We start from the raw sequence: 27,814 nt of genomic DNA, 5'->3' as shown, positions 1-27,814 counted from the left end.
TTTCTGATTTAATGTCATTCTGTCTCTGAGTTTCCCTCCCAGACCTTCCTCCCTCCCCATTCTTTCCCTCCCTGCCTCCTGCACTCTCCCCTCTCTCTCACTCTCTTTGCATGTGTCATTTTACTGCTCTTTACTCAGCCCGCCAGCAGCAGTCTGTCCTCATCACTCCTTGTCTTTAGATCTCCTTGCTCGGTCCACTGTCGTGCCATTTGTCGCCAGGAAGGGAAAGCGGTGGAAAATTCCTATTCTCTCAGGCTGGATTCACTTGTTTTCACCAATGGATGGAGTTTATTCCCAAGCGCACACAGTGACTTCTTGAAAAGTGAGTTATTCATATTCGAGTAAGCAGACATAAAACTTTGGCAAGCTTAAATGGGTAGAAGTTGAAATGATGCTTTTAGATGTTACCAAAAGTTAAGCAGTTGTTACAAATTATTAATGACATATTAAACCCAAAGAGCTTACAGACTGAAGTTTTATGGCAGTTTTGACTCATGCTTGAGGACAATATAGCACCAAACTCACATATTTATATGTAAGTAAGCAGGTGCCAGGCTGACAGAAGTCATGGTAGTTTATCTTTAAACTGTCAATTGTTATTACAATAAAGTAAACACTAACATCCCTCACAATCATGTTACAAGGAGATATTAATTGGTTTTAACTTGGGGAATATTCTGAAGACTTAAAGTACAGTTTTAAGCCTAATGTAGTTATTTAACAGCTTTAGTTTTTGATCCTGTATTTTAGGCTCACATTGGAAAATTGTTGTTTCTCTTATCATGTATCAATACCACCCCTTCTCTTTGGCACATTTGCTTTGCATATTAAATACATGTCTATGATGCGTTTTACTATTTTTTAAACAGTTTATTTATAACACTCGTTTATTTTTATGGTGCCATAATAACTGCTAAACACTTGTGTGAAGGAAGTTCACCTCCAAACCCTCTATCTATCCCTCTGTAAGCTGGACACATCCTTCCTTTTTGAATAGTTTTGGGACCACTAACTTCTAATAATTCTTCCTTCAGTTTTCTGTGCTTTGAAGTTTGAAGCAGCTTTGCATTTTCCCACCACTATTAAATACAGATGATGGGTGACTGTCAGTGATTTCTAAGAAAAGCTGGAAAGAAATGAACATTGATTCATTTAAACAAAGTGGCCTATTCTTGGTATAAAATATTTCTTTTATGACCTCCATATTATTTTAAAATGGTAAAAACTAATAAACCACACCACAAACACTCCCTCACTGTCAATGCAAAGGGTTAGCTTAATTAAAGCCCCACTTAATTAACACGTGTATTAGCCGGAGGCCTTTGCCAACAGGCAAAAGACGCCCTCTCTTGAATTTAAAAACAAAAACTTAAATGAACATGCTTTTTCTCTAAAAACCGAATATTCCTCTCTTCACTTTGGCAAGCCGTCAATTATTTTAATATCCTTTTGTTTAGCTGACCTCTTTCACGTAGGCGCCTTTGGTTAAACACAGCTGCAGCTAATAAAATTAATAACTCCAGCACCGTTTGATTCACTGTGCCGCTGAGCGTTAACAATAGCGCCGTTTCTGTCGGTGTTCACTGGCGTATATTGTCAGTAGTGGTTCATTTAGCACACCTGAATCAAACGGAGCCATTATTAGCCTAATTTTATTAGCTGCAGCTGTGTTTGCCCTCCTGCCACAACAGGGCCAGAGAAAAACCTGCTTTTTTCTTCTTCTTTTCAGAGCTGCTAATAGCTGCTGCTGTTCCTCTGGGTGTAAGTTGTAACTTCAGACGACAGTAGAGTAAGTAATAATGTGGATATGTATGCCGAATTAATGATGAGTTAGCCAGTATTTAAAATACTGCAAATTTATTAATAATTATTCATAAATAGCTGTTATTTAGGAGATTTTGAGAGAAGAGAGGAGGGGTTCTGCTGAAACAAGCTACAGTAGCTGACAGGAGGCTTTTAGAGGCAAATATGTCATATTAAGTATGGCAATAATAAGGCGTGTGGGGAACGAAATGTGTTATAAAGTATTTAATAATAATATGTATTCGCTAGTATAAGTGTTAGATAGTGGACTTTAAAAAATAATTGGCTAAAATGCCCTCAGTGTGAAAATGTCACTGTACAGGAAGAAAGGCAAAGTAAAAGTTTTTTGTTGTTGTTGTTGTTTTTAAATAGGGAGTTTGTGTTAACGGGAAAATGATTTTCCACTTAAAGGAGGTTTTTATTTAAGTGGGATACATACAAATACTGAGAGCTTCCAGACCAGCATTTCCCCTCTACAGAACAGAGTCACTGTGTGGTTTTCTAAAAAAGCTTCTCATCTCTTTTTTTTCTCCAAGAACAACATCCCTTAGTATGATCTGTTCCTTATTCTCTAAGTGAGCAAGCAGCGATTGGAAACTATATGTTTGAGCCATGTTAGAGGCTCCTGGTGAGATGTAAACTTTCTTTTTAATGTGGTTTTGCTGCTAATAACTATTAACCATAGTTGCATAATCCTCATAGTTTAGTTTATCTTGGTGGGACAATCACAAGTTGTCGTCCTGTACGGCTCACATGCTATAGGTATTAAATGTGCTTGCAATGAATTACGTTGAATCTATAGCATTATTACACTACTCTGGTCAAGAGTTCATCTTCTGATTGAAGCGGTGTGTTTACATGATGAGATTATTGGAAATGCAGATTTTAACTCTTGTCTGTCTACATATTTAGAATATAGATCCCGAAAGCATCTTGAGGTCGTTAAGACCCTCGCCACAAACATTTAGGTGTCACCAGACCCCAATCATTTCAGCTAAATACAACTCAGCTTGGTTTTAATCTCCTGGGCCATCAGGTTTCAATCCAGTACCCCTACTCTTAGAATTCACAGTTTAATTCATTAAAAAGCAGTTAAAGGCCCTTTAAGCTCTGCTTTTACGCACACTCCCTAAATTAGAGTCTGCTGGAGGTTTTCCGTGTGTTTCTACATGATTTGTCGGTCGAAGGCTACTGAGTGTGACTGTACATTTGGCCTCCATGTGCGCTAGTAAAGAGTGCGTGCTGAGAGTGTGTGGTCTCTGAGCTGTACTCCCACCGACTGTGTTGCTTGAAGTAGTTTTAATGTGTGTATGAGTGAGTAAAAGACACTTTACTCCAAAAAGCAGTGTACAAAAGCTAACTACATCTTACCCCCTCTGTTTTTGATATGAATTTAAAACATCAGAGTAGTAAAATGCTGTTTCAGTTACAGCTCTGAAATATGTGAGACTCTAGTTGGTGCCTGTCTTTAAAATATATTCACGTGGTTCAGCATAATCATACAGCGAGCTCAAGAATGTGTAGTCACAGTGGGGCTGGAATATGCCGTATTCTTTATGTACAGAAGTGATCGATTAAGTCAATAAAGGCCTCTCAGCCACACTGATGTGGTGTAAAATTTAAAATGGAGCTTTTCTTATAAACTTATAGGCCATAATCAAAGTTTACCTTCAAAATAAGAGTCTTTTTGGGCCTGCACCAGGAATCTTTAAACAACTGACAGCAATTCTTTACTGAATAAATTGCTGGACCTCGCCACATGGCGTGCACCCACACACATCTGTATCCCGGCACATTGCATTTAAAATCAAACAGGTATTACAGCATGAGGCCAGAGTTGTTTTTACATATGCATTCGATGAAGAATTTAGGAACTGTCCCCCTCCTTTTTTGCCTCACGTTCAATGGAGCCAATTTTTCCAAGGGTCTTATATCCAATATGGATACATGGTAGGTTAAGGGGTTTGCTTTCTTTGGATGAACTGCTCGATTTTACACTCTGACACGTGTAAAATATAGAAGGAAAAAATTAGTCCAGTCATAACCCGAATGCATAAACTATGGTCTATGGGTCACAATGCGAGCTGAAGTAAAGGGTTCATCAAGAGAAAATAAATCTGCAGGGAAAATAAATGTTAGGTATCTTTTTATTCTATTTTCTGACACTTTATAATTGAATTCATTGCAGTAACTGTGTTTGATGACTAGAATGGCCGATGTTTATCACTATGAGCTTCTGGTTTCTCATATACAGCAGAATGTGTTCACACAATTCACAGTACTGTGAGCGCTGTGTGGCAGCACATGTAGCAGAGCAGGATGACGTAGGGTCAAATGGTGGCGTCGTATCAAGTTACTAGTTTGAAAAATGCTTTTTTGGTAAGTTAATAAACAGTGAGAGCATAGTTTTCAGCATATAAAGAATATTTCTTTACTTCCTGCCAGCGCTGATCAGATAGCAGTGTTTTAAAAGCATAGCAAACCAAAACATTATTCAAAAAAGTCTTAAAAATTGTGTTTAAATCTAAACTGATTCCTTTCACATCCTGTGTGCTTCGCCGTGATGCCTCCATGTCCACATTACATTTTTTTTCAAACCTCAAAGCCACTTACTTTTGTCTTCCCACATTTTATGTCTCCTCATTAATGACTTAAATGCTGCTCTGGTTAGTGGAGAAAATGTGAACGAGGGAAAGGGGCTGATTATAATCCATTACCCCAAATATTAAAAAAATGTGCTTATTAAAAGCAGACCAAACTCAAATTGAGAGGGAGAGAGAGCACTTTGTTGTTTTAAGTTTACATGCAATACAATCAGAATTCATTAAAAAAAGGTCTAATGTAGAGTAACACTGGATGTACTGGAAAAATAAAGATTGTGAAGAATTGGTTCGGAGAAGTTAAGGCGTGAGGGTTTTATTTTGTGTTTATTAGACTGACATTTGACTATTCTCACTAAAGAGCACGGGTGCAAAGAGCACGGTCTGGGTTTTCTCCACAGGGTTCACGATGAGAACCTGAGTTCAACACTGAGTGTCTCAAGCATAGCTGAGCCTTTCCAGGACCAGGTGTGAGGAGGGTGCTTCTGCTTGGTCTTGCACTGGGGTCATTTGTGCAAGCTCCTACTAGATCCTGTAGTGTTGTGTGTTTTAGTGAGTGTGTGAATAACTGTATGTAAAATGTATTCCAGTGTTGTCACATTGACGGCAGTGTTATACTGTCTGTGAGTGTGTGTGACAGCGTGACCTTCAGCTCAAATGTGCAGATACTACGCTACAATAACTACATTACAATATACCAGCTACACAGGCAGACTCCAAGCATGAACCAGAATAACTGATTGCGCTCAGTGTTTGCAGCTTCTGCTTGCAGACATGCGAGCACGTATAAACTTTTGATGGAGCTGAACCAGACAGCTGAGTGTTAACATGCTGTGAGAGGATGTATATTAAACAAAACCAGAGTATTTCTTTTTTATTTACATCGAATCAAATCAAAAGGCAGGAGAAAACCAAGCTTAAACTGTCCCGTGTGAGAGCTGAAAGTTTGGCCGTTTTTGATGTCGAAACACTCGAGGAACACTTGCATGTGTCATTTCACATGATGTGAACAGAGAGACATAGTTGTACTACTTGAAGCCTTAGAAGGCATCAGACAATAGAAATGAGATGCTGATGTTAATAGATCTAGGACGCCTGCCCAAGTGAAGTTCAGCAAATGCAAAGACGAGGAATCCGTTTACAGGACCGTTGAAACATTCAGGACTTTCTCTTCTGTTTCCTGGTCCAGTGTGGAGGGGCCTCATTGTGCTCCATACGTTGTGATTCTTTTATTTATTTTTTCCTCGTTTGTGTTGGCCAAACTCTTTTAATGGCAGCTATTAATTTTGCATGTGAGTTTTATTATAATAATGTGTCACATTTGGCGCAGACTCGCGTGTCACTGCCGACTTTACGGCCATACCACTGAAAACCACACAGCGTGAGGAAAAATACAAAGCTGTGAGCACAATTGAGCAGCGCCGAGTCTATTTAACGGCGTAAGTTGGATTCAGGTTCTCAGCTTATTACTCATGAAGCTTCAGCAAATGTAAATATAAGAGGACTGTTGTTTCTGACAGCACAACAGTGCAGATAAACCTTTTTATAGTATACAGAAATATGTGTAAACAGGATGTTTCTCATTCTTCTTTGTTAACAATCAGTTGTTTGTTACCATGTGCCATAAATCTAGAGTGTACACACTTTTTTTTTAATGAGCCTCAGCAATAATTGTTTGAATGCTTTGTGCAAGATTAGGAACCCATGAGGACGGATTTGCAGTTTAAGTGCTTTCAGTCACATCATCGTGTTGCTTTGGGCCTTCTTCGCTTTCTTTCTTTCTTATGATATGATCTCATGTGACCAGTTGCAGTGCCGTCTATTGAAGTGATTGCCAGGAAGTGTGTTAATTGTCGTTTAGTCTAAGTTGTACATGAGTATATTGATAGCCCATTGATGTCTTGCGGTTGTTAAACTCATCTAACTTGCTTATCAAAAGTAGTAGAAACGGGTCACCTGGTTCAAACGTAACAGTTCACCCTCAAAGGTAAACATGCAAATTCTTTTAAATCTGTACAAAAATGTGTAAAGTGCGACAGCAGTTACTTCCTTTGTTGTGTTAACTTCACCTCGTCTTGTCACTCAGTTATAAAACACTATATAGTATTGTAACCTCCCCTTAGGTCGCACAGTGTCACGTCTTGTGATTTCATGCTGTGTGCTGTGATGTACTCCGTCCTCTCCTGGTTTCCTCTATCGTGTCCTTCCCTGTCATGTTGTCTCACATGCTGTCCGTGTTATTTAATCGTGCGCATAACAGTTGATACTGGGTCTAGCTCGAAGCAAAAGTGGGCATCTCATCTTGAATATTATTTGCTATAATTTTATCCTCTCCGGTAGCAGAGTGACAGGAACGTCATAGTCGCACCACAGGAACTCCAGGTAAATAAGCTAATCGGACTGTATATTGGAGAAAGCGGCTGCATATTTTAGCATATTAATGAAAGCAAAACAGACTTTTTTATTTTAATATTTATTTAATATCTTGATGTTTTTTAGACGCAGACTGAAAAGACGGGAATAAAAGTCAAGCACATTCGCATAGTATTGCAAAAGATGACCTCATTAGCATATAGTGATGTGTTCTGCAGCAGTGTGCAGTTTAAGCTCTTGTTGTTGCTTAGAAGAGGCTCGAGCGATTTGAAGTTAAGAAGAGAGTAAATGTAGGCATTTGAAAATTACTACTGCGTAGCATACTATTTTTATAAAGTACAGTTCTGCTTATTTGCATCCACAGTATACAGTGTGCACTATCACTGTATTCATATGTGCTTTAAGCACCTTCACGTCTTTCATTATAACCTGTTGTGTACTCCTGTGAGCCTAAACAGCGGATAATAAACGGGTCTGTGTTTAGTCTGTTGTGGTCGTCCCTGCCTCACTTCTGTGTAAATAAGAGAAAAAAATGTGTTAGCTGGATTGACTGGGCAGGGAAGGAACAAAGCCAGAGTGGTTGATGAAACGGTCTGTAATGGCTCTACACTGTCAACAATGGTAAAATAAGAAAGATGATATAGTTGATCTGCACGCTGTAGATCAACTATATCGTGTGTTATTTTTGTTTTTTACGATTCTTTTATTTTAGTGCTGTGGGTTTTTCTTTCCATCGTGAAGAAAACACTGGAAAAGATGACAGTGCAAGCTATTTCTGCATATGGTAGATCTCTGGACCACCTGAATGTGTAATAAAATGAAAGCTGGCCCACTTTCTTTGAAGGCTGCAAAGTTTGGCTAATTCTCAGGAGAAGCTGTCGAGGACAATTACTGTAACTGTAACGGGGCGATCGTGGCTCAAGAGTTGGGAGTTCGCCTTGTAATCGGAAGGTTGCTGGTTCGAGCCCCGGCTTGGACAGTCTTGGTCGTTGTGTCCTTGGGCAAGACACTTCACCCGTTGCCTACTGGTGGTGGTCAGAGGGCCCGGTGGCGCCAGTGTCCGGCAGCCTCGCCTCTGTCAGTGCGCCCCAGGGTGGCTGTGGCTACAATGTAGCTTGCCATCACCAGTGTGTGAATGTATGTGTGAATGGGTGGGTGACTGGATGTGTAAAGCGCTTTGGGGTCCTTAGGGACTAGTAAAGCGCTATATAAATACAGGCCATTTACCATAACATCACTGTTACTGACTCGTTGTTTCAAGGATCTGTGATTTGCAGTTTTTTGATGAGGTTCTTCCTCCTCATGGTGTAGTTTATGCATTCACCTACTAAATGAAAGCTCCCTGGTTAGATCCTGGGAGGATGCACAAATACCTGTGGGATTGTGTCAGGAAGGATGTGTAGTAAAGTCAAACATGTGGCACTACCTGCTGTGGGGACTGCTGGTGAATAAGGGTTCAGCCAAAAGTAGCTTCTCTTGTATTTTTTTTTTAACCTAACTCCAGACTGGTGAGTTCATACAAAGACTTGTTGTATTTCATAATCCACCCATGTGTCTCTTATCTCTAGGTTATTAATTTCAGCCTCACTGCTGTAGAGCTGTTACTGACTAATTCATGTTGTAGTTATTAATCGCGGTAGATTCAATTGTGCTAAAGCAAAGCTCTTGTGTGTTTCCAGCTTCACAGGCTATGCTGTGTGTTCCTCCTGGAGTTTGCAAGAGGATGGAGCAGCGTGGAAACGCAGGGGGGGAAGCGGAGAGCCCCAGCCGTCAGGACAGCGCCAGCCCAGAGGAGATGGGGGAGAAAGGGGAAAGTCCCACTTCCAGCGGTGGTCTTCAGTGCAAGCTGAGCCGTATGGAGGTCAATGGCAGCCCAACAAACCCACGAACCCGACAGAACTGCACACCGCTGAGACCACTTGGAGGTGCGTTGTTAACAGGATGGCTCGATAAAGGTGTACATGTTTGTTATAATAAAAGTCATTTTAGTGTTTAAAGCTGTCAACAGACAGTGAAAGGAGTTAATAAACATTTAGTGGCTCCAACTCTGTATTGCATTCTCTAAGGAAGTTCTATCAGTCTCCCCAAATTCTCTCTATGCCATAAACACACAGTAAAATGCTACACTTGAGCCAACTTGGTCTAAACGGTCAGACAAAGACACCCAGCAGTCCTGCCACAACTGCCTCATTTAAAATGACTTTTATCCTTAAATTAAATTCAGCAGTGTAAAGGGAAGATAAAGAATCTCTTAAGTGCTCACTTCCAGTTTTATTCATTTCATTATTATAAATGTATTTACATCAATTTTATTAACCTCAAATCAGAATATTTGGTATTGCTGCTTGGTTAGTGATCATACATGTTTAATTATTTTTATTTATTTTTTACTTCATGCAACTGGACAGGTGACAAATGAATGAGTCCATTTTTGAAGGTGAGCTCGGCATGAAAGCCTTTGACAGGAGGTTGTTTAAAAATGTATGTCAGTCTAAATCTTTACGATATCTTGTCTACGGCGTGTTTTCCGCTCCACATCAGTGTATTGAGCATATGAACATCCAGCAGGCTTGATACTGTGTAAAAACTGCTTTGTTCTGAGGCTGTCCCAGCCTTAATCAAAGAGGATATATGTAGTAAAATTATCACTGCATACTACTTTCTAGTTCATTCGTATGCTGTAATGATTGGGTATAATGGCTAAAAGACACAGCCATGGCTCTGGTGGCAAAGCAGGTTGTCTGCTAATCACATCACAATCGCGGGCATGGCTTTGAGAAAGAGACTGAACCCAAGTTTCTCCCGCTGGCAGGAAAAGAAACACATTGTAAAGAGCTTTATAGAGTTTGTGCAACGTCGGCTCATGGATAGTGTTACAGAGCAGAAGGTACAGAAAACACTCAGTCATAGATGCCCATTATTCTCTCATGCAGTTGAAAACATCATCATGCATCATCACACAAACACTGTAGCGGAACATACACGCACACCCAAACACACACACACTGCTGTGTTACCTCCCTCCACCCTTCCACTCAGCGGTCTGGTTATTGGCTGATAGCGTGCCTGATGCTGCTGCGGTTTGGCTCCGGCTGATCTGTCACTGCTCCGCACACTGGGGGAGAAGGATTGATGACTTGTTAATTAGCAGCTCCTGTGGGACAGACGAGTGGACTGGATGGGTGTGAGTGGTTCTGTGCTTTGAGGATCTCTAAGCACTTATCCGATAACAAGTTCAGACTGATGCATAGGAATCGTTTTCACCGCTAGAGTCGTGGCATCGCTCCTGAGCGCTACATGCAGCAGTTTAATAGCGGTTCTGGAAACAAGTCTTAACCCTTGTGGCTTTTAATATGTGGTTCAAACACAAATACAGTTGTACAATCTTGCACTGACTTATACTGACACTGGCAGCTGCCCAGTGTAACACAATGAGACCACCGAGCTGCTATAGTGCAGCAGCGCTGACGCACTAAATACTGAGCAGACAAATTTGTTGAACTGTGGCTGTGAGCTTCAACTTCTGGAGGAATCCCTGGAGAAAGTAATTTATAACATTAAGTTTGTTTTACTCCCTGGGATGAATTTCCAGTCAGTAATGTAGCATTAAATCTTAAATATGTCCACATATCCTTAGCCCAACAGGGAGGACTTAACATGTTTGAAAATGTATTATTTTTGTTATCTACGTATTATACAAATAATTGTAGACCCTTTATAAGACGAGTAACGGTTGTTTTCTTGACTATAATGATACATCGTGTTACAGCAAAAAAGACATTTTCTCTGTCACCATTTAACAGAGTAAGAATATCTCCTAATTGATAAGAGGGAGGGTGGGAGAGGGGAGTGCTCAAGCATTTGAGCAATTGCTGAAAGGGTAAACTCTCCCACACCTTAACTGCTAGACCCACAGCAACAGAAAGGCCCGGGATGGGAAATCCTGAAAAGATTTATTTTCTACCTTTCACCTGTAAAGTGCTGAATCTTGTAATATTCTGTTTGTCATGCATATCATGGAAATCTTCTCCCCTCCTCAGATAAAAACACATTAACAGGTGGGGTAGAGGGAAACACTGTGAAACGCTAGTGAGGCCTGACCTGCGATTTCCCATTAAATGCGAGGACCTGGGAAGTGGGTGAGCTACACATTAGCGCTATAACTTTCTCCCTCTCTGTCTTGTTGCGCCAGGTTTGATGATCCCGGTCTACTGTGTGGTGGAGCATGCAGACATGGGAATGGCAGGCAACTGTGAGGGGCGTAGTGACCGCCACGCCGAGTTTGTGTTGGTTCGTAAAGATGTCCTGTTCACACAGCTGGTAGAGACGGCACTGGTTGCTCTTGGATACTCGCATAACTCAGCTGTGCAGGCACGAGGTAAGCAGTGAGTGTGGGTAGGTCTGAAAAGGTAAATTCATGTGGTTTTCAGATGATTCAGATGTTACTCACTATGAAGGACATTTAAACTTAACTCTGTCCTTGAAAATGAAACATAACTGATTTTTAAATTTGGCTCATTGCCCTGTCTATTTGGGCACATCTCCTGACACTGCTAGTATTTTTAGTCTTCTCTGGAAGTCCCATACTGACCGCTTCTTGGTCTGCAAGGAGTACGGGGGCTCCTCGAAACAGTGAGTCGTCAACTAGATTTTCATTTGTTGGATTAAGGATGAAGTCACTGAGAGCCAAATCTGTAAAGCAGGACAGGTGGTGTGCACAGATAATGTTGGTGTAGCCAAAAATTATATGGTGGGTACTGCAAACAGTCTCGTGTGTCACAGTTCAGGTGGTTTGTACCAAATGTTCACCCTCGGATCCCTCAAGATGTTGGAGTAGAAAACTTGATTCACAATCTCAGGCAACGTCCACACGTACTGGTACTGGTTGGTATTTTTGAAAACGCAGATTTTTCTATACGTTTGCACCTTTTGTCCACACGTAAACGGCGTTTACGGTCACTGAAAACGGAGATTTCTAAAAACGCCTGCAAAAGGTGGATATTTTCGAAAACTCAGTTTTTGCATTTACATACACTGTGCGCCACGTTATTGTTTCGGTGAAATGAATTTCTACAATACTGTTACTGTTAATTTTACTCTCTGCAGTGTTTAAATGCTTACATATACACACAGTTACTGTCCCTCCACACATACGACTCGGTTCTACTTCTATGCCCCATCTTTGTTTACGATTTCCCACCGAGGCTTCTAGACTTCTGATTGGCCAACATTTCTACACGGTCAGGAATATATCGCCACCTGTTGCTTTGGCATGTTCCTAGCAGCGTTTTCCTTCATTTCTGCGTTTACGTGTGGACGGGATTATTTTTTAAAACGAAAACGGAAAATCTCCGTTTTCAAAAATACCCGTGTACGTGTGGACGTAGCCTCAAAGTCAAGCTGACTGGGATATTTCCCGGGAATAATCTAAAAGTTGCAGTTGCACTAGAAGTGATCCAGAGGTGCAGACAGGTGTTCAAATTTAACCCTCTCAAGGCAGGCGTTGCAGATTTGCAACAGTTAAAAACTAACAACCTGATTACCCCACATACATACTTTATGAGTTTTTTTTACTCAGAAGTACCACTGCAGGACTTGGTTGTGCATTAGCAACAAAAAGTTTAATTTGAGCCTGAGAGGGTTAAGGTCATACCTGGGTTTATAAAATGCCTTTCTAAATGTCTTTAGACATTTCTCCCTAAACTTGCTTTAACCTGCTTTCCCTAAACCTGTCAGTTTAGGGAGCTAAATTTAATCCATAGTTATTTTGTTCTGTCTGTCTCCTCTCACCCACAACCAATCACTGCACATGGCTGCTGCTCCCTCAGCCTGGTTCTGCTGGAGGCTTCTTCCTTCTCACTGTCTCCAAGTACTTGCTCATAGGTTGTTGGGGTTTGCTATTATTGTTTTCTATTATTGTAGGGTCATTACCTTACGATATAAAACACCTTTAGGTGACAGTTTTTTGCAATTTGCCACTATATATATTTAAGAAATCTCACAGATGACATGACAACGAATAGCAGGCAAACTGCAGCCCTGACTTACAATTTAAAATCAGTAAAGTTTATCCACATAAAACTGACGCCTCTAAATCTGAAAGACTTACTGCTCCTCTAAGAACATCCAAGACACGAGGGGATCTACTGTGAGCATCTTCAGGGCTTTAACTTCCCCTTAAATGCCACCCGGACAGCAGAGCGGTGAAAACAAAGCCAAACTGTAGTCATGCCAGATCTTTTAAATACAAATTAAAAAACATGATCGGATGTTGAATAACTTGAAGCCTCTTCAGATGTGAGAAACATGCGTTTGTAAACTTCTCTGTTATTACACGCTGATGGGAAGGCTCATGCCTTACTCATTATTACCGCCCTGTTAGTTATTTGAGTAATTAATCCAGCAGCAGCTGAATGAAATATTACTGAGTGGGGGTTTTCCACATCGGTACAGTGAGTACTGATGTCGCAAAACTCAGGGACAGTCACAGGAGCGGTATTTACCAAGAAAGTATTTTCAGTGATTCACTACACCCACCTGGCTGCGTGGCGGTTAAACTGAACAATAAATCTATGTCTGAAAACCCCAGACGAGCACCAGAATTCAGAGATCAAAACAGGAGAGCAAGCAGCATCCAGTTCAACTGCATTCACACACAGAGAGAGAGACGCACTCACTCTCACAGAGCTGGGCAGTTTGAAATTCCTGGTGTGTCCCATAAACACAGGGTACTCTAACCATGTGGCCGACGCCCTACGACCCCCCTCGCCTGTCCCAAATAGCTAGGTTTTGTTCTGAGAAATAAGCCTTTTCTTTTCAAATAAATAATTTTTGGCTGGAGTCATGCATTTTTCCCCCGAGTGTGGTCACGACCAAAATTATACAGAGTCTCTTCTGCGATTGAATTGCATCTTGCATAACTTTGACTGGATGAGTATTTTTAAACTCTTCACTGAATGGCACAGGGCTTTTTTTTTCTTTAATTAACTTGCACATTATGGCTAATTAAAAAGCAGCTATTTCTTATTTGGAATATATGGTTAAGGCTCGGGTTGTAACGTGGGCTTAGGTGCACTGCTGAGAAATAGTCCAACTAAATTTAACTTAAGGTCAAGTTTTTGGAAACATTCACTGATATTACAAACTGAAAAATGACTATTTTTAAGGTGTTTAAACCACTAGTGGATCCCTTTAAACAACCCAAACTTTATTTTAAAAAGGAAACTGCACTTAACATAGATTATGTCGGTACCCACTTATTTTTAAAATGCTTAAAATAAAATTTTACGGTACCTCTGAATCTCCCAAATTGCTCCTTGTGGAACACGTAGCTCCTTTAGGTGTCTATTTTTTTTCTCCATAAAACTTTTCCTTGCTTGATAATTAGATGAAAATGACTAAAACGGCCTTTTGTTGTATTACATGTGTGCTGCTTTTTGGTCATCAGTCTGTTAGTCATCTTCAGTTAGTTACCATTTTTGTGTTATCTTGTTGTTGCATTGTCAAAAAATGTCTGTATTCGTAATCTTATCCCACCTATAAAGTTGTGATTTTGTTGGATACAGTACTGTGATGTGTGTCTGTGCGGAAAAAATGCAGGGAGAAATGCACTGGTGTGCATGCAGGTATGTTCAATAGTGTATGACGTGACGTCCATCAAGAATCCAGTACTCATCTTTTAGAGCTTGCAGAGTCATATGAAAAGATGACAGGAAATTGTGTTTAATATTTAAGCTAAATCTCTGATAAACATCCTTTTGCTCTAACAACAAAAAAAAGATTTGTTTTTGGGTCTGTGTGGAGGAAGTCGAGCCCTCTTCCAAAATATGTAGTGCAAAATCTTACTCTGCGCCTGACATGTAGACAGATACACTGATATGAGGTATTGTTTGGGAACTAGGGAAGACTGCAGATTGGTACAAGGATAAAGCCCAAACATCTGCCTGTCAGCAGTAATTTAAGCTTTATTCACTTCAAGTGAGAGTTTTAAAAGGTTAAAGTAGCATCTCAGTGAGTAGTTGACCACATGTGAAGGTATCAATAGTTTTAAAGACGTGGCAGATCTAGGAAACGTAAAAACTGCCAGTTATCAGAAGATATTCTGTTAGACAAGAGAGCAATGACCTCACAGTGTTTATTTGGAGCATGAACATCAAAACAGCGCGCCCATTCTCAGCTCCAGACCTAATGTTGAGCTGATTTTACATTTCTCCTCTCATTAATCAACTGTGGAGGCCAAAGAGAACACACTTTGTTCTTTGCCCCTATCACCAGCATCCTCATGCAACACACACACACACACAACTGAGGCTGGCAGGCTAAGACTAGACAGGGTCTGTGTTTGATTTAGAAGATCCTAATGTGATTAGGTCTGTTTAGATTTGCACTTCCAGTCACGGCCGTATGAAGGCCAGGGGAATGTTCAAATCATCATGATGCTCAAAGATTCACCACGAGTTTAACCAACAGGTCAAAAAGCACAAACAGATTGAGCTGTTTTTAATATATTGACGGGAACAAAACAGTTTAACATGGTAACTTTTAAACAGTGATTGGTCTGTGTGTGTGTCATCAGGGATCATTAAAGTGGGCCGGTGGAAGCCGATGCCCATCCACTACCTAACAGATGCTCCGGAGGCCACGGTAGCGGACATGCTGCTGGATGTTTACCACATGGTCACACTGCGGATCCTACTGCACAGGTCAGCATTGTGTATTGCAGATTGTAAATAGGAATCCAGCTTTTTTTTTTTTTTTTTTGCATCCATGGTGAAGCATCCCCTCAAAAGAAGAAAGAAGAAGAAGAAAGTGTACTTTATTGGTCCCCGTGGGGAAAATCGCTCTCTGCATTTAACCCATTCACTCAGTGAAGCAGTGGGCAGCCATTGGGCGCCTGGGGAGCAGTGTGTAGGGACGGTACCTTGCTCAGGGGTACCTCAGGGTAGCTGTTCAGGGGAATCGAACCCCCGACCTTCCGATCATGGGGCCACCACTCTACCTACTGAGCTATCCAAAATAAGTACCAGGCACACCAGCTGACTTGATTTTGTTCATCTAATTTCATTTTGCAGAGTTTTGGGGCACTTTGCAGTAACAGAACTGCAGTGTGTGTATCTGCTGCGTGTGCTTGGTGGACATATGGAGATGACCATATGTATACACTGTGCACACAGGCCAGCAGCTCCGGTTTCACTGGGAGCCCAAAAGTACAGTTTTACTTATCCACTCATTATAGTGGCGACTTTTAAGAGTTACAGAATAAATACACTTGAATAGAATCATATTCTAAGCATTAGAATGCACTATATACATTTTAATGCATTACGTTATTCATCATATATGTGCAGCAGGTATAATTTATACAAGAGATTACTTTGGAATGGGCAAAATACAAGAGGAAAGCCTCTTACAACCAGTGACTGCAGAAAACAAGGGTCAAAACTAGTCTTGTCTTCTAAATGCTTGGATTACATCAGATTCCTGTTTGTTTCTTTCTGTAATCAGCACTGCTCTTGAAAGAGTGAACAGAAAAGTTTTGTCATTTCCATGTAGCTTTGCCCGGCTGGAGGAGCTGCCATCAGACCAGTGGACCCACGCCACCGTGAGAAACGCCCTCAAAGAGCTGCTTAGAGAGACCAACCAGAGCGCTCTGGCAAAGGAGTGTCCTCTCTCCCAGGTAACTGCTTCATAACTCTGTCCAGGCAGAGTTCAAGCTCAGCAGCAGTTTCACTGCGTCATGGGTCCAAATCAGACTCGAGTCGCTCTTTCTCTGAATAAGCTGAATGTTTTTATGATTTTTAGGTAATCCATTCAGTCACTGCATATTACTCACATTAGATGGTGTAAACAGAACATTCAAAAGAATTAGTTTGCTAAGTCCCAGATAATAAATGCTTTATACTTCAGGTTTTAGCACCCATAAGCCACAAATGTGAGCTATAATCAGCACATGCAGGACATATTTAGATGTTCCTGCAGGTTGCTTGATATTCAGATTTTCTTTATGATGTGTTGTGATGAACTGAACACAAGGACAAAGTTTAAATTCCTTCTTTTGCCTTTTTTTTTTTGCCCTTTTTGTCACACGCTTATTGATAGCCAAGATGTATTTGTCTCTAAGCACATGGTTTCATCATCAGTTCACCACACGCTTAGTGCAATGTGTAATCTGAGTCGCGCACACACACACACACACACACACACACACACACACACACACACACACACACAAATATTGGTACCATCCCATGGGAAAGGATGCAAACACGCACACCTCAATTATCCTGCTCACACACACCCTGCAGTCATTAGAGTCGAGAGTGTGTCATTTCGACTTGTGATTTATACATAAGACTTAGTCATGATGTAATTAGTGATTAGGGGAAGTGTGTGGGTGGTGTGCATTTGCAGCTTGACTCATGTGACTTTTAATCCTCAGCGTTTCCCATGTTGAGCTTTTGCTGGCGTTTTTGCATCTCTTGCTCGGTATAAGTGGCCAGTTGTTGGTCATTTGCGGAGACTTGAGATTTTTAATCAGTCTGAAAGACAAAGCTGTTGCTTAATGGTTCAAAAATTTTGGCTAACCCCATGAATGACTAATGTATTTTGTCAAATTGTCTCTGTGTCAGAGTATGATCTCAGCAATCGTCAACAGTTCCTACTATGCCAACGTCTCCACCTCCAAGTGCCAGGAGTTTGGGCGCTGGTACAAGAGATACAAACGCATCAAAGGTAACTCTGAAGCCTTACTCACATTATCAGGTAACTGAGTGTAATTAAGGCAGTCAGTTTCCTTTTTTTCTTTCTTTCATTGTTAAGCAAGCTATATCTGCAAACTAGCCTCAAGCTGGGCACAGATATTCCTGCCCTAAAGTGCTAAAGTGAAGGTGCTCAGTGGGAGACTCGTCAGTATTTTTCTGATTATGGAACAGTGTTGCATATATTTGTTGGCTGTCAGAGACAACAGCATGCAAAGTCTAATGGGACCACAATGTAGTTAATTAGCTGCAGCTTGTGTGCCCTCACTTAGATTATGACAACTGAATGCTTTCTAAGGCCCTGGCTGAAATGCTACAGTTTGAAGCAGGAATGAATTTGTCCCTAATTATTCTTTTTAAAAATGAATAATGACATTACGGTTGTAAATTGGCTTTATGATTTACCAAATGATTCCCCTGGTTTTACTAACGCTGTTGTTTTAAAGTGGAGCAACGTTTAAGACAAGATAAAGGCTGGTGTGATTTTTAAAAAGGTCACCTTAGTGTTTTTCCTGCTCCGTGGTAAAGAAGCTCATTACGTGTGTCTTTGGCTATAGGATCAATATTATAACAGTTTGTCAGGGAACCACTTTGTATGATGTGAAAATCTCTGGGTGGTAATTTTCCACAGTGAACACTTTTGTCTCAAAGAAATGTAACTAATGATGTTGTTAACGGACTGAAACAGACATAGTTTCATGTCATTTAAACTTTAACGGTTAATTCTGTTTTCGTTCCTCGACTCTCAGAGTTGAAAATATCCTTAATTATCTTTAATAAAAATATAAATAAGGATAGTTTCAAAAGTGGAAACTACACCTGTACCTTATAGGAACTATCTCTGCATTTTATTGGTTGCGTTATTTGAAAATGTAGCCATCTTTAATATGAGCTTTGGTTATTGTAACAGTCTATATATTTAATAAAATACGATAGAATTTAATAGAAACCCAAATAACAGGAGAGTTTTGTTGACCATTAACATTAGAGCAGGTTTTAGGTGTGAGTATGAAGGTGTTTCCCCCAGAGGTTAAATCAGAATAGCTGATGTTTGTTTTCCCGGGTTGATTCCACACATGCTTTTCCTGCCACAACAAGTAAAAATGACGAACACGATAATGAGGTCATCTTGCAATCTTTTTGTTTGGTTTTTTTTAAAGGAAAGCTGGTGACTAAAATGATATTTTTTACGCAGCAGTGAGCAGAAATGTGGCCACACATGGGTTTTTTGAGTGCCGGATCCTTGTGTGTATGTACAGTTCTGGTCCTCACTGCCAGGTGTTGCTGCAATGTAGTGATTATATTTTGAGTCTAGGTGTGTGGCTTTTGGTAACCTCCCGGTTAAGTGTCCCCCTCCTGCCTTGTTAAAAACTTTTACAGTTTTTTGAACAACTCTCCTGAACCTCAGCCACCAGCTGTTCGGCTGTTTATACTTTATTTGCTTTCTGCTGCTTTGAAAACTCATAAAGGTAAAAACTGTCAGACACTTTTTAAAAAAAAGAAGGAACTGACACTTATTGCTAGTTACATCTCAAGTTAATATGACTCACCTGCCTTAATGCCTTCGTTTTGTGATCCTTTCTAATGAAGCTTTTCCATTCTTCTGTCCACCCCCTGTATGTGTCTGAGCACGTGTGCCAGCCTCTGTGTGTCTAATCTGCTGCATGAGACGTCTGTCAGTGACAGCTCTCAGTAGGAAGGAACTGTCACACATGGTTCACATTAATGTCACCCTTAATACACATGACAAAACTAAATGCTCTTAACTCCTAATGGAAAACAGCAGTAACCTCCCCTCCCCCGCCCCCCCCCCCCCCCCCCCCCCCCCCCCAACTCACACACACACCAACACACACCAACAAAACACAGGAATAATACTTATTACACACACACACAAGGTAAAAATCTGATGCCCTGCCAAACCTTGCTGCAACTTTTTATTCCCTTAATAACCAAAAATGCGACACACAGCCAAACCGGAGTGGAAGCCTAACAAGAAGCAGACTTACGTGGAGAGGCTGTTAAAATCCAGGGGAAGAGAAAGAAAAGAGTTCAGAGGAAACATTCTTCACTTATTTGATAATCTTATCTGGTGAATATGGAGACAGTAAGTGAAAATAAGACCATACTTCAGCCGAGGTTGTGATCAGATCGTCCCCCGAAGACTAGAATTATAGTTGAGATTTTCATACTTTGAAATGATACAGTGCAGTTTTGTGACTTGGAGCAAAGTTTTGTGGTATTCTTGACTCCGGGTCCTGGACCTCTGGGGGTGCCATGACCTAATTTGAGAACCGCTGCTGTAAGAACTCCTGGAAGGATCCCTGTAGGATCTCTCACAAGCTCCTCTACTGTCACTACTGAGGCTTGGATAAAACCTGAGCCATTTAACTTTTGCTCACACTGTCTGATGTCAGAGTGGGATGAGAAACATGAAGTAACCGTTAATGGACTGGATGCAGTGTAGATCATTTTTATAAGTAAAGCATCATTGAACTACGTGGGTAATCATGTATGCAGAAGAAACTGCTAACAGTCTTGGTCCTCTCGCTTTCATTTTCTTTGTAGGTGAATACATTGAAAAGATGTGGTCGTCACAGGAGAAGTCGGATATAAAAGGTACGCCCATCGTCTAATGTGTTTTTAGTGGAATGAAAATTAAATACTTCTGACACTTACATTGCATATGATGCTCGCTAATAAGAAACGTCTCAGAGTTTTTGCATGTTTTCTGTGTGAGATTTGTCTGAAACTTCAAACTGAATACCAGCAGTCTAAGAAATATTAACCTTTAACCCCACACCAGGATGTTCAATCCAGATATATTAACACAATATTGTATATGTGTGTTGACGTAGTGGAGCGGGATTTGGACCTGAGCATCCTCAGCCATCGTCCTCCCTCTCTCTTGCCCTCTCCCACCCATTTGGGTGGGTCCGGAGTTCATTCCCTTAAGAGTGGCCTCGGGGACACTCAGACCTCAACCCAGCCTCACGGCCTGCCTCACCCTAGTGGACAGAATCACCCCAGTCCTCCACTTCGTCCACAGGCTCCACCTCTCCTGGGCCACAGCGGGCTCCTGCCTCCCCAACTCCCCCCTCAACTTGTACGTCAACAGCTCGCGATGGCCCACCTCATCAACCAGCAGCTGGCTGTTAGCCGCCTGCTTGCCCACCAGCACCCACAGGGAGTCAACCAGCAGTTCCTCAACCATCCTCCTATCTCACGGAGCTGCAAGATCTCCGGGGCTGTTTCTGAGCCCAGCCTCAACTCCGGGGCCGAAGTCTCCTCCGACATTTACCAGCAGGTCAGGAATGAGCTGAAGAGGGCCAGCGTTTCCCAGGCCGTGTTTGCCCGTGTGGCCTTTAACCGCACACAGGTAAACGTGGAATTAAGGCAAATGTGGAGACGATAATAAAAGACTTCATTCCATAGAATCTAAGAATGACTATTTAAATGTGTGCGTCTGCAGGGCTTGCTGTCAGAAATCCTCCGTAAGGAGGAGGATCCTCGCTCTGCCTCTCAGTCTCTGCTGGTCAACCTGAAAGCCATGCAAAACTTCCTTAACCTGCCTGAGAGCGAGCGAGACCGGATCTACCTGGAGGAGAGGGAGAGGAGTACCAACACTAACCACAACCACTCCACCAACCACATCTCCAGTGCCAACACACACAGACACGCACAGGTACATGCACACATTTAAATACGAGCTCTGCACATGAAATAAAGCGCTAGCAGATTTCTTTTCAACTAAAACTTGAAAAATCTTACACTCTTATAGTCTAGCTTATGTCACTCACTACAACATATCTTTATTTTTCATTGACATCAGATTGTGTTTCTTGGTCTTGTGTAGACAAAATGCAGCATGCCCGGCCCGGAGCTGCAGATAAAGCTGGACTCGCTGGTAAACATCACATCAGGGATCTATGAGGAGATCCAGCAGGAGATGAAGAGGGCGAAGGTCTCCCAGGCTCTGTTCGCTAAGGTGGCTGCTAATAAAAGTCAGGTCAGTCCTTGTTTTTGTTGTTTTGAGTCTTTGATTTTCACAACTGAATTATACTCAAATCTGAACCTGTAATCACAGCCCGCTGCTGTGAACTTAGCCTGAACGGGTGTGGGCTGTACGTGGGCTGCCTAAACTTGCATGTACATAGAGGGTTACACGTGCAAACCTGAGATAAAAATGTCTCAACATGAGTAAAAATTTCTGAGTTGATAATGTTTGAAGGAGCTGATGAGGGTGTAGTGTAGACGTGTGTGACTGTGTGTTTGTGCGAGGGCGTGTGCGGTATCTGATTACCCACTTGTGGCATACCATCATGACTCCATCCTCAGATAAACAATGCGGGCGATCGAGGGCGAGATCAAAGCATAGTCTGCTTCTGAAGGGGGAGACGGGGAAGGAGGGAGGGAGAGGGAGGACGCTATGGTTTTAAAACCAGTTTAAATATCTTCTGACAACAGACTACATTTATTATGAATACCGAGTTGGTGTGTTTGGGTGTGTGAGACTCGCTGAGAGATGCTTAAAAACTAAATCTGAAACGCTAAAGGATGAGAACACAGGACGAACAGAAGGATGCAAGATGGAGGAGAAGACAGACAAGATGATGGAGGGATGATCACATTATTACCATTAATTTCCAGGCTGAAGGCTGTGTATAAACAACAGCTGGTGGCAGATCCTGGGTCAGCCTAGCAGAGATAATGCAATCTTCACACACACACATGCGCGCACTCATTTGCAGGCCCCACTCATATCAGACTTTCCTTCTGGTTTTTCCTTCGACTCTTTGGGACAAACTTTGATTCACTCGTGTTCGCACATGTATAAATTAATATAAATAAATGTGTAAAATTGAAGAAAAAGTGACTCGGCTTTAATTCACCAAGTATGTGCACATGCAGGGTCTCAGTGTATGTGACAGAACAAACAATAGGGAAAAAGCAGCTTGTATAGTACGTTTATATTTATATGTACAATGATGAAAAAGCGCAAACATGCTGCGATAAATTATGGGATAAAGAAGGGATGGATAGATGCTTACTGTATATACATAAGGACTTGGCAGTATATATTCAGTGTATATGTGTCTACAGTGGTTTATAGATATGTATACGTTAAGCTTTGGTTCAGGTATGGTGGATATAAGTACAGACACTTTGCGACTGAAATCATTTTGCTTCCTAAATGAGAACGAATGTTACAGTCACCTGGTGTGTAGCCCTAAAATGTCATATTAGTCACCTACATGCCATAACAGAGCATTTTCTTCACAGGGAAATCATTAAACCTACCTGCCTTCAGTTTTGGAAAGTTGTAAACTAGCTTTAACTAAGCTCCTCTATATAAAGTTTGTTTGGGGTTTTATTTGCATTGTAATTCAAGTAGTTCACTTACTTTTTAGCATTTTTGTGTAGGTGGTTACATTTAAAAGATTCTTTATTTATTTCCCCATTGATTTTGCAAATTGCTGAAGCATGTTAGTAATTATTTTTCTTTCATTGTAATTGCTGTAAACACCCTTTAATCAGGTGTCCACCACCACCAGTATTCCTTGGTAAACCCTCCAGATCTCAGTCTGGAAAATGCTCAGTACACGAGGCTAGAGTAGTTTTAATGCTTTCCTTTTGAGTTACACCTGCAAACAAGTGGGCGCTGCATTAATTTGTTTGATAGTAAAGACACAGCTAACCTCTCTTCTTCCTTCAGGGTTGGCTATGTGAGCTGCTAAGATGGAAAGAGAGCCCAAGCCCTGAGAACCGCACATTGTGGGAGAACCTGTGTACCATCAGGAGGTTCCTGGCGTTGTCACAAGTCGACCGAGATCAGGTGTATGAAGAAGAGTCGAGACAGCAGCACAGCGACAGGCTGCACACCGTCCTGCACATCTCAGAGCCGCAGGTAACAAACATGCAGTCAGTGGTCGGAGTTTGGCACCGCTAGGATGAATCGGAAAGTTTGTTTTGTGTTTCACTGAAGTGGTAAATGTGGTTAAAAATCCGAGGAGCAAAAGAAACGCGTGAAAATCTGATATTTAAAAATAGTCAGCCACTCGCAACCACAGCGCAGCCATGTGTAAGAAAAGACACAAATCAAAGTGTTTTTACGAGTGAGAAAATGGGAAAAGCAGCATGAGCGTTTGCTGTGCTGTGTCAAAAAGTTTCCTCTGTCTCCTCCGTCTGTCTGATCCCACCACCTGCTCCTCTTAGCAGCCCTCCTCTTTGTCATGTTTGTGTCCCATAAGTCATTGAAAATAGAAGTGGTAAATGACCAGCCCACACATTTCCTGCTAAACACTCCTCCATCCCACCCTCTCCCAAAAACCAAAATGCTCTCCAGTCTAGCCCTAACCTCAATATTATTCAGAACATAGCCTGTAATTATTGAAGCAGAGAAAAAGGAATTGCCATTATCTTTATTTAGGTCCTTTAATTTTGATGGACCACAGATTTATGGTGTTGGATTCCTGTGTTTGGGTGTGCAGGCCTCCCCACCCTGTTAATAAGCTCTAGTAGCGTGCTTGTTTGTGTGATGAATTTGGGAGTTTAGCGTGCATGTTGGCGGGTGATGGAAGCCGGTTGATCGCACTTCCGCTTGTAGTACATTTTCTTTGAGTCTGCAGAGGGGCACGAGCTGAAATATGAGCCGAACAGTTCGCTTACTCCCGTGGCGATGAGGAGTGTGAGAACACAGAATGAGTAATCTTCAAATAGACTGCGACAGAGCAAACCGTAGTGTGTAATAGATTTTGATGTTTCAAAGCTTGAGAGTTTAAGAGATTTAGTTATTTATGGACAAATATGTGCAACCTTTTTCAGCATGGATGGCAAAGCAAATATGCCCCCTACACAAATCATCAAAAGGCAGTATATTTGTAGCTTTACATATAAGAAACATGTCTAAAGGGAATGATGAAAGTGTTTTAAGTGCTGAAATATGTTTCTCCTGTCTTTCACATCTAACATCTTCAGTGACACAAAGCAAAACAAAAAACAACAAAAAACAGGACACCGAGGAAGTTTTAAAAAGTTTAAGTGATAACATTTAACAGTAAATTAAAGAAATCATGACTCAAGGGCCACTTATTAACTTCATACAGTGTCAACTTTGTGTTAAGCTGCCTCAGACCGAGGTGAGCTGCCCTTGAATCGGCTTTTTAAATGTATATTTTTGGCATAGTTTTAAATGAACGGATATGGAAAATCAAGAAAAGGCAAACATTTCTGTTAAATAAGGTGAGACGGATCCATTGTCTTGTTTTTTTTTTTTCTTTTCTATTTTATTCTCGCCTATTGCAGATTAGGCGACACAAATCTTCTAAATGCTGTGACTCAACCTTTTTTATTTTCTAAACAGACCCTCCACAGGCAGCCCCTGCCACCGCTAATGGCTCCATCCCCAATTCATGATGAACCCCAGCCCATCCCCCCGCCAGCGCTGCAAAGCTCAGATGATGGGCCTCAGCGCGGGGTGAGCCCTGGCCTCGGAGGTGGAGGAACAAAGAAGGCCCGGTCACGGACAAGGATTTCTCTGGAGGCCCTGGGAATCCTTCAGAGCTTCATTGGCGATGTGGGACTTTACCCGGACCAGGAAGCGATCCACACCCTGTCAGCCCAGCTAGACCTGCCCAAACACACAATCATCAAGTTCTTCCAGAACCAGCGCTACAACGTTAAGCACCACAGCCAGGCCAGAGAGCCTACCGCTGGGGAGGATGACAGGGAGAGCTCCAGTCCCAGTGAGGGAGGCGTCTGCACAATCGAGGGCAGAGGAGGGGAAGAGGCTCTCTCCCCGTCTGAGGAGTCAAGCGAGGACGGGAGAGGATCAGTGGAGGTGTTCAGAACAGAAGGAGGAGATGTGGGAGGAGAAGGTGAGGTGGAAATGGAGGTTGAGAAGGAGGAAGGGGATGATGCAAAAGCTTCAGGGCCAGTAGCTTCCTCTCTGTCCCCTTACAGCAGCGCGGACAGCCCCCAGTCTGGAGAGCAACAGAGATAACAGCAGCGACCACACACAGACAGCCTGTGAATAAACACAATTTTGTCATCACCTTTAATAGAGCTGATGATCAGAGCTCTCTAATATCTGAAAAACTTGGGAAAAGTATTTATGGATGGTTTGACTGAAAAGTGAGTCCACCTACCTTCAGAGCCAGTGTTTTTGGTTTATAAAACAGTGTTTGGGACAACGCTCAGTGCCACTGAGAGAAAATGCATTTCAGTTATGCCATGGTTTTTGTTTTGATGTTGGGGAAAAGGCTCCATAGGACAACACGTCTTTGAAAATCAGATTTATTTAATTCTTTGAGTCGTTTTCCACTTTTTGACAGGATAAAAAAGAAAAACGCTCAAGCCTTCTACATCTTAGACTGCATTTAAAACACAGCCCTCTTACTAGCTCTCCAAGTACATTTCCAACAGTTTTAGCAAAGAATGTGCATCTTCTTTGTCTGCTGTCGATAAAATGCAATAAATTTTGTATTTGCTGTACTGTTTTGATAAAAGGTGCATATATGGTTTGTATAAAGTGATTGAGTGCATGTTGCCCCTCTTAAATCCAACCCCAGAAATACATAACTGCAGGGATAGAGGCTTACAGCAGGTCAGAGGAGCAAACTCTTACATGCCTTCAGGTTCAGGTTTCATGCACTTATATAGGGACCAAGGATAAACGGCACTGAACTGCATTCGCCTTTTAGAAATACAAGCATGCAGGGAAAAAATACTATAACCTCTTATTTTCTGATTTTTTTTTTTTTTTCCTTCTAGATATAATTTTTTTGTGTTGTCCTTAAAATTATTTTGGAGATCCCTGCATTGACTTGTCTGTATGTGAAACTCAAAAAAAGCCAGTTCACACTTTGCTCCTTTTACTATTTATTACCAGCTTTGTATTTACTTAAATCTAAGTATTATTGTTGTAATTACATTTTCTTTTCTTTGCAATGACTACAGATGTCTTTGTAAATGGGACTAAAACATGCCAAGAGGACCTTTGGACTGTTACACACTCAACATTCAACTTTTTCTTTGGCTGAAAAGGAAAATAACTGTTTTTCTTTTTTTCTTTCTTTTTTTTTTTGGGACATTTATGTACGTTATGATGTAAATGTTGGTGATCCACCTGCAAAAGTGAATCTGCCATTAAACTGGGATGCAACCACTGTCACTTTACACTGTTTTGTGTCATTTTGTGCAACAAAGGTTGAGATTTTGTGAAAACAAATGAATTGTTTTATAGTTTATCTGCAGGACAGAGTTCCTGTTAGTTTCAGTTGTGATCTTGAACTGCTGATTCTGTTGTAGGCATGGCAGGAAAATCTGATAAGTTTAATGCATTTTCTGTGTGGGAAATCTTGCATCTTTTGAATTGTAAAAATTCAGTAGCACTGCGATGACATTTACAGTAGCAGCCTGCACAAACCATGGTGTGTGTGTGTGTGTGTGTGTCTGTGTTTATCAAACACACCCATCAACTTACGAAGGCGGCTGTTTCCAAGAGTCTTCCTGTTTGTTGTCGTCATGTCTGCTCTCCAGAGAAATCCATCAGTTGATCTCGATAATGACTGAAGGGTGCATGTAAAGTCATGTAAAAGCTCGTATCAAAATAGCTGTCATTCCATCTCTGATTCTAAGTAGTCAATTGCAGCTCCAACCTCCGACATTATAAAAAGAGCAGCTGTCGAATGCAAAGGCCTCGCTGACCACAGACGTGACTGTAAAAAACAGCAGCTGTAAACTGCAAAATATAAATTGTACAAAAGCAATTAAAGGGATTGAGGGGGGGGCTTCTTTTTTTCTTTTTTTTAAAATTTAGGTCGTGCAGATTTAACTCGAGGACTGCAGAAACAAATATTAAAGGGAGAAACATTAGCTGACACAAGCACGTGTTAAATGACACCATGCAGGTGAACCGTCCTGCAGTTTAGCTGCTTGGGTTTACTGACCAGAGAAGTCAATGTAGTTATTGTTTGCAGAAATAAAGTTCTTGTTAACTTAAAATGTATGTGCGAGTGAAAGCCTCATCCTATAGTTTTTAATATTTCCCGGAGCTGTTTTCCTTTTTTAAATACTGGTGTTATAGCATTCTGCAGTATACTAATGGAAAAATGTACTGATCTGATAACATAAGTGAATCTGAGTGTAATGATGTCCTTGAGTCTTTCCAATGAATATAATCCATTTAAAAATGTTATCAAAGAACTGTATCTGTCAGAGACACTGATGATATCTGCTGTGAGGGTTCAGAGTTGTTTTGTTCTGGGAGTCATTAAGAGT

General features: G+C 41.3%; 1 protein-coding gene across 3 annotated transcripts; it reads left to right on the top strand.

Moving 5' to 3' along the window:
• Window positions 1-133: 133 nt before the first annotated feature.
• Window positions 134-26,700, top strand: LOC147302517 (DNA-binding protein SATB2-like). 3 transcript variants are annotated; one of them, XM_086283310.1, is made up of 13 exons: window positions 134-322; window positions 1,730-1,789; window positions 8,456-8,701; window positions 10,969-11,154; window positions 15,352-15,478; window positions 16,329-16,452; window positions 17,405-17,507; window positions 20,102-20,152; window positions 20,392-20,912; window positions 21,006-21,218; window positions 21,390-21,542; window positions 23,250-23,441; window positions 24,897-26,700. In XM_086283310.1, the coding sequence occupies exons 3-13, from the start codon at window positions 8,467-8,469 to the stop codon at window positions 25,533-25,535; spliced, it is 2,544 nt and encodes an 847-aa protein (XP_086139436.1). In that variant the 5' UTR covers window positions 134-322; window positions 1,730-1,789; window positions 8,456-8,466; the 3' UTR covers window positions 25,536-26,700. The 3 variants fall into 3 exon arrangements, with proteins under 3 accessions (XP_086139436.1, XP_086139434.1, XP_086139435.1); XM_086283308.1 differs by lacking the exon at window positions 1,730-1,789; XM_086283309.1 differs by lacking the exon at window positions 134-322 and having other exon boundaries at window positions 1,415-1,789.
• Window positions 26,701-27,814: the final 1,114 nt, after the last annotated feature.

Source organism: Aulonocara sp. 'chitande type north' Nkhata Bay, linkage group LG23, assembly GCF_057382095.1.
Source record: "Aulonocara sp. 'chitande type north' Nkhata Bay isolate Kocher_YH1m ecotype deep benthic linkage group LG23, A_spYH_male_GT1.1, whole genome shotgun sequence".
In the NCBI taxonomy this organism is placed as follows: Eukaryota; Metazoa; Chordata; class Actinopteri; order Cichliformes; family Cichlidae; genus Aulonocara; species Aulonocara sp. 'chitande type north' Nkhata Bay.
Note: the sequence above shows the minus strand (reverse complement) of the source record. Positions and strands in the feature narration are given on the sequence as shown.

Bases quoted from the DNA above. Each gene is read 5' to 3' on its own strand.
- LOC147302517 (XM_086283308.1), top strand. From the start codon at position 8,467: ATGCTGTGTGTTCCTCCTGGAGTTTGCAAGAGGATGGAGCAGCGTGGA. The intron at 17,508-20,101 runs GTAACTCTGAAG...TTTTCTTTGTAG, and splicing joins GAGATACAAACGCATCAAAG to GTGAATACATTGAAAAGATG. The intron at 20,153-20,391 runs GTACGCCCATCG...GTGTTGACGTAG, and splicing joins GGAGAAGTCGGATATAAAAG to TGGAGCGGGATTTGGACCTG.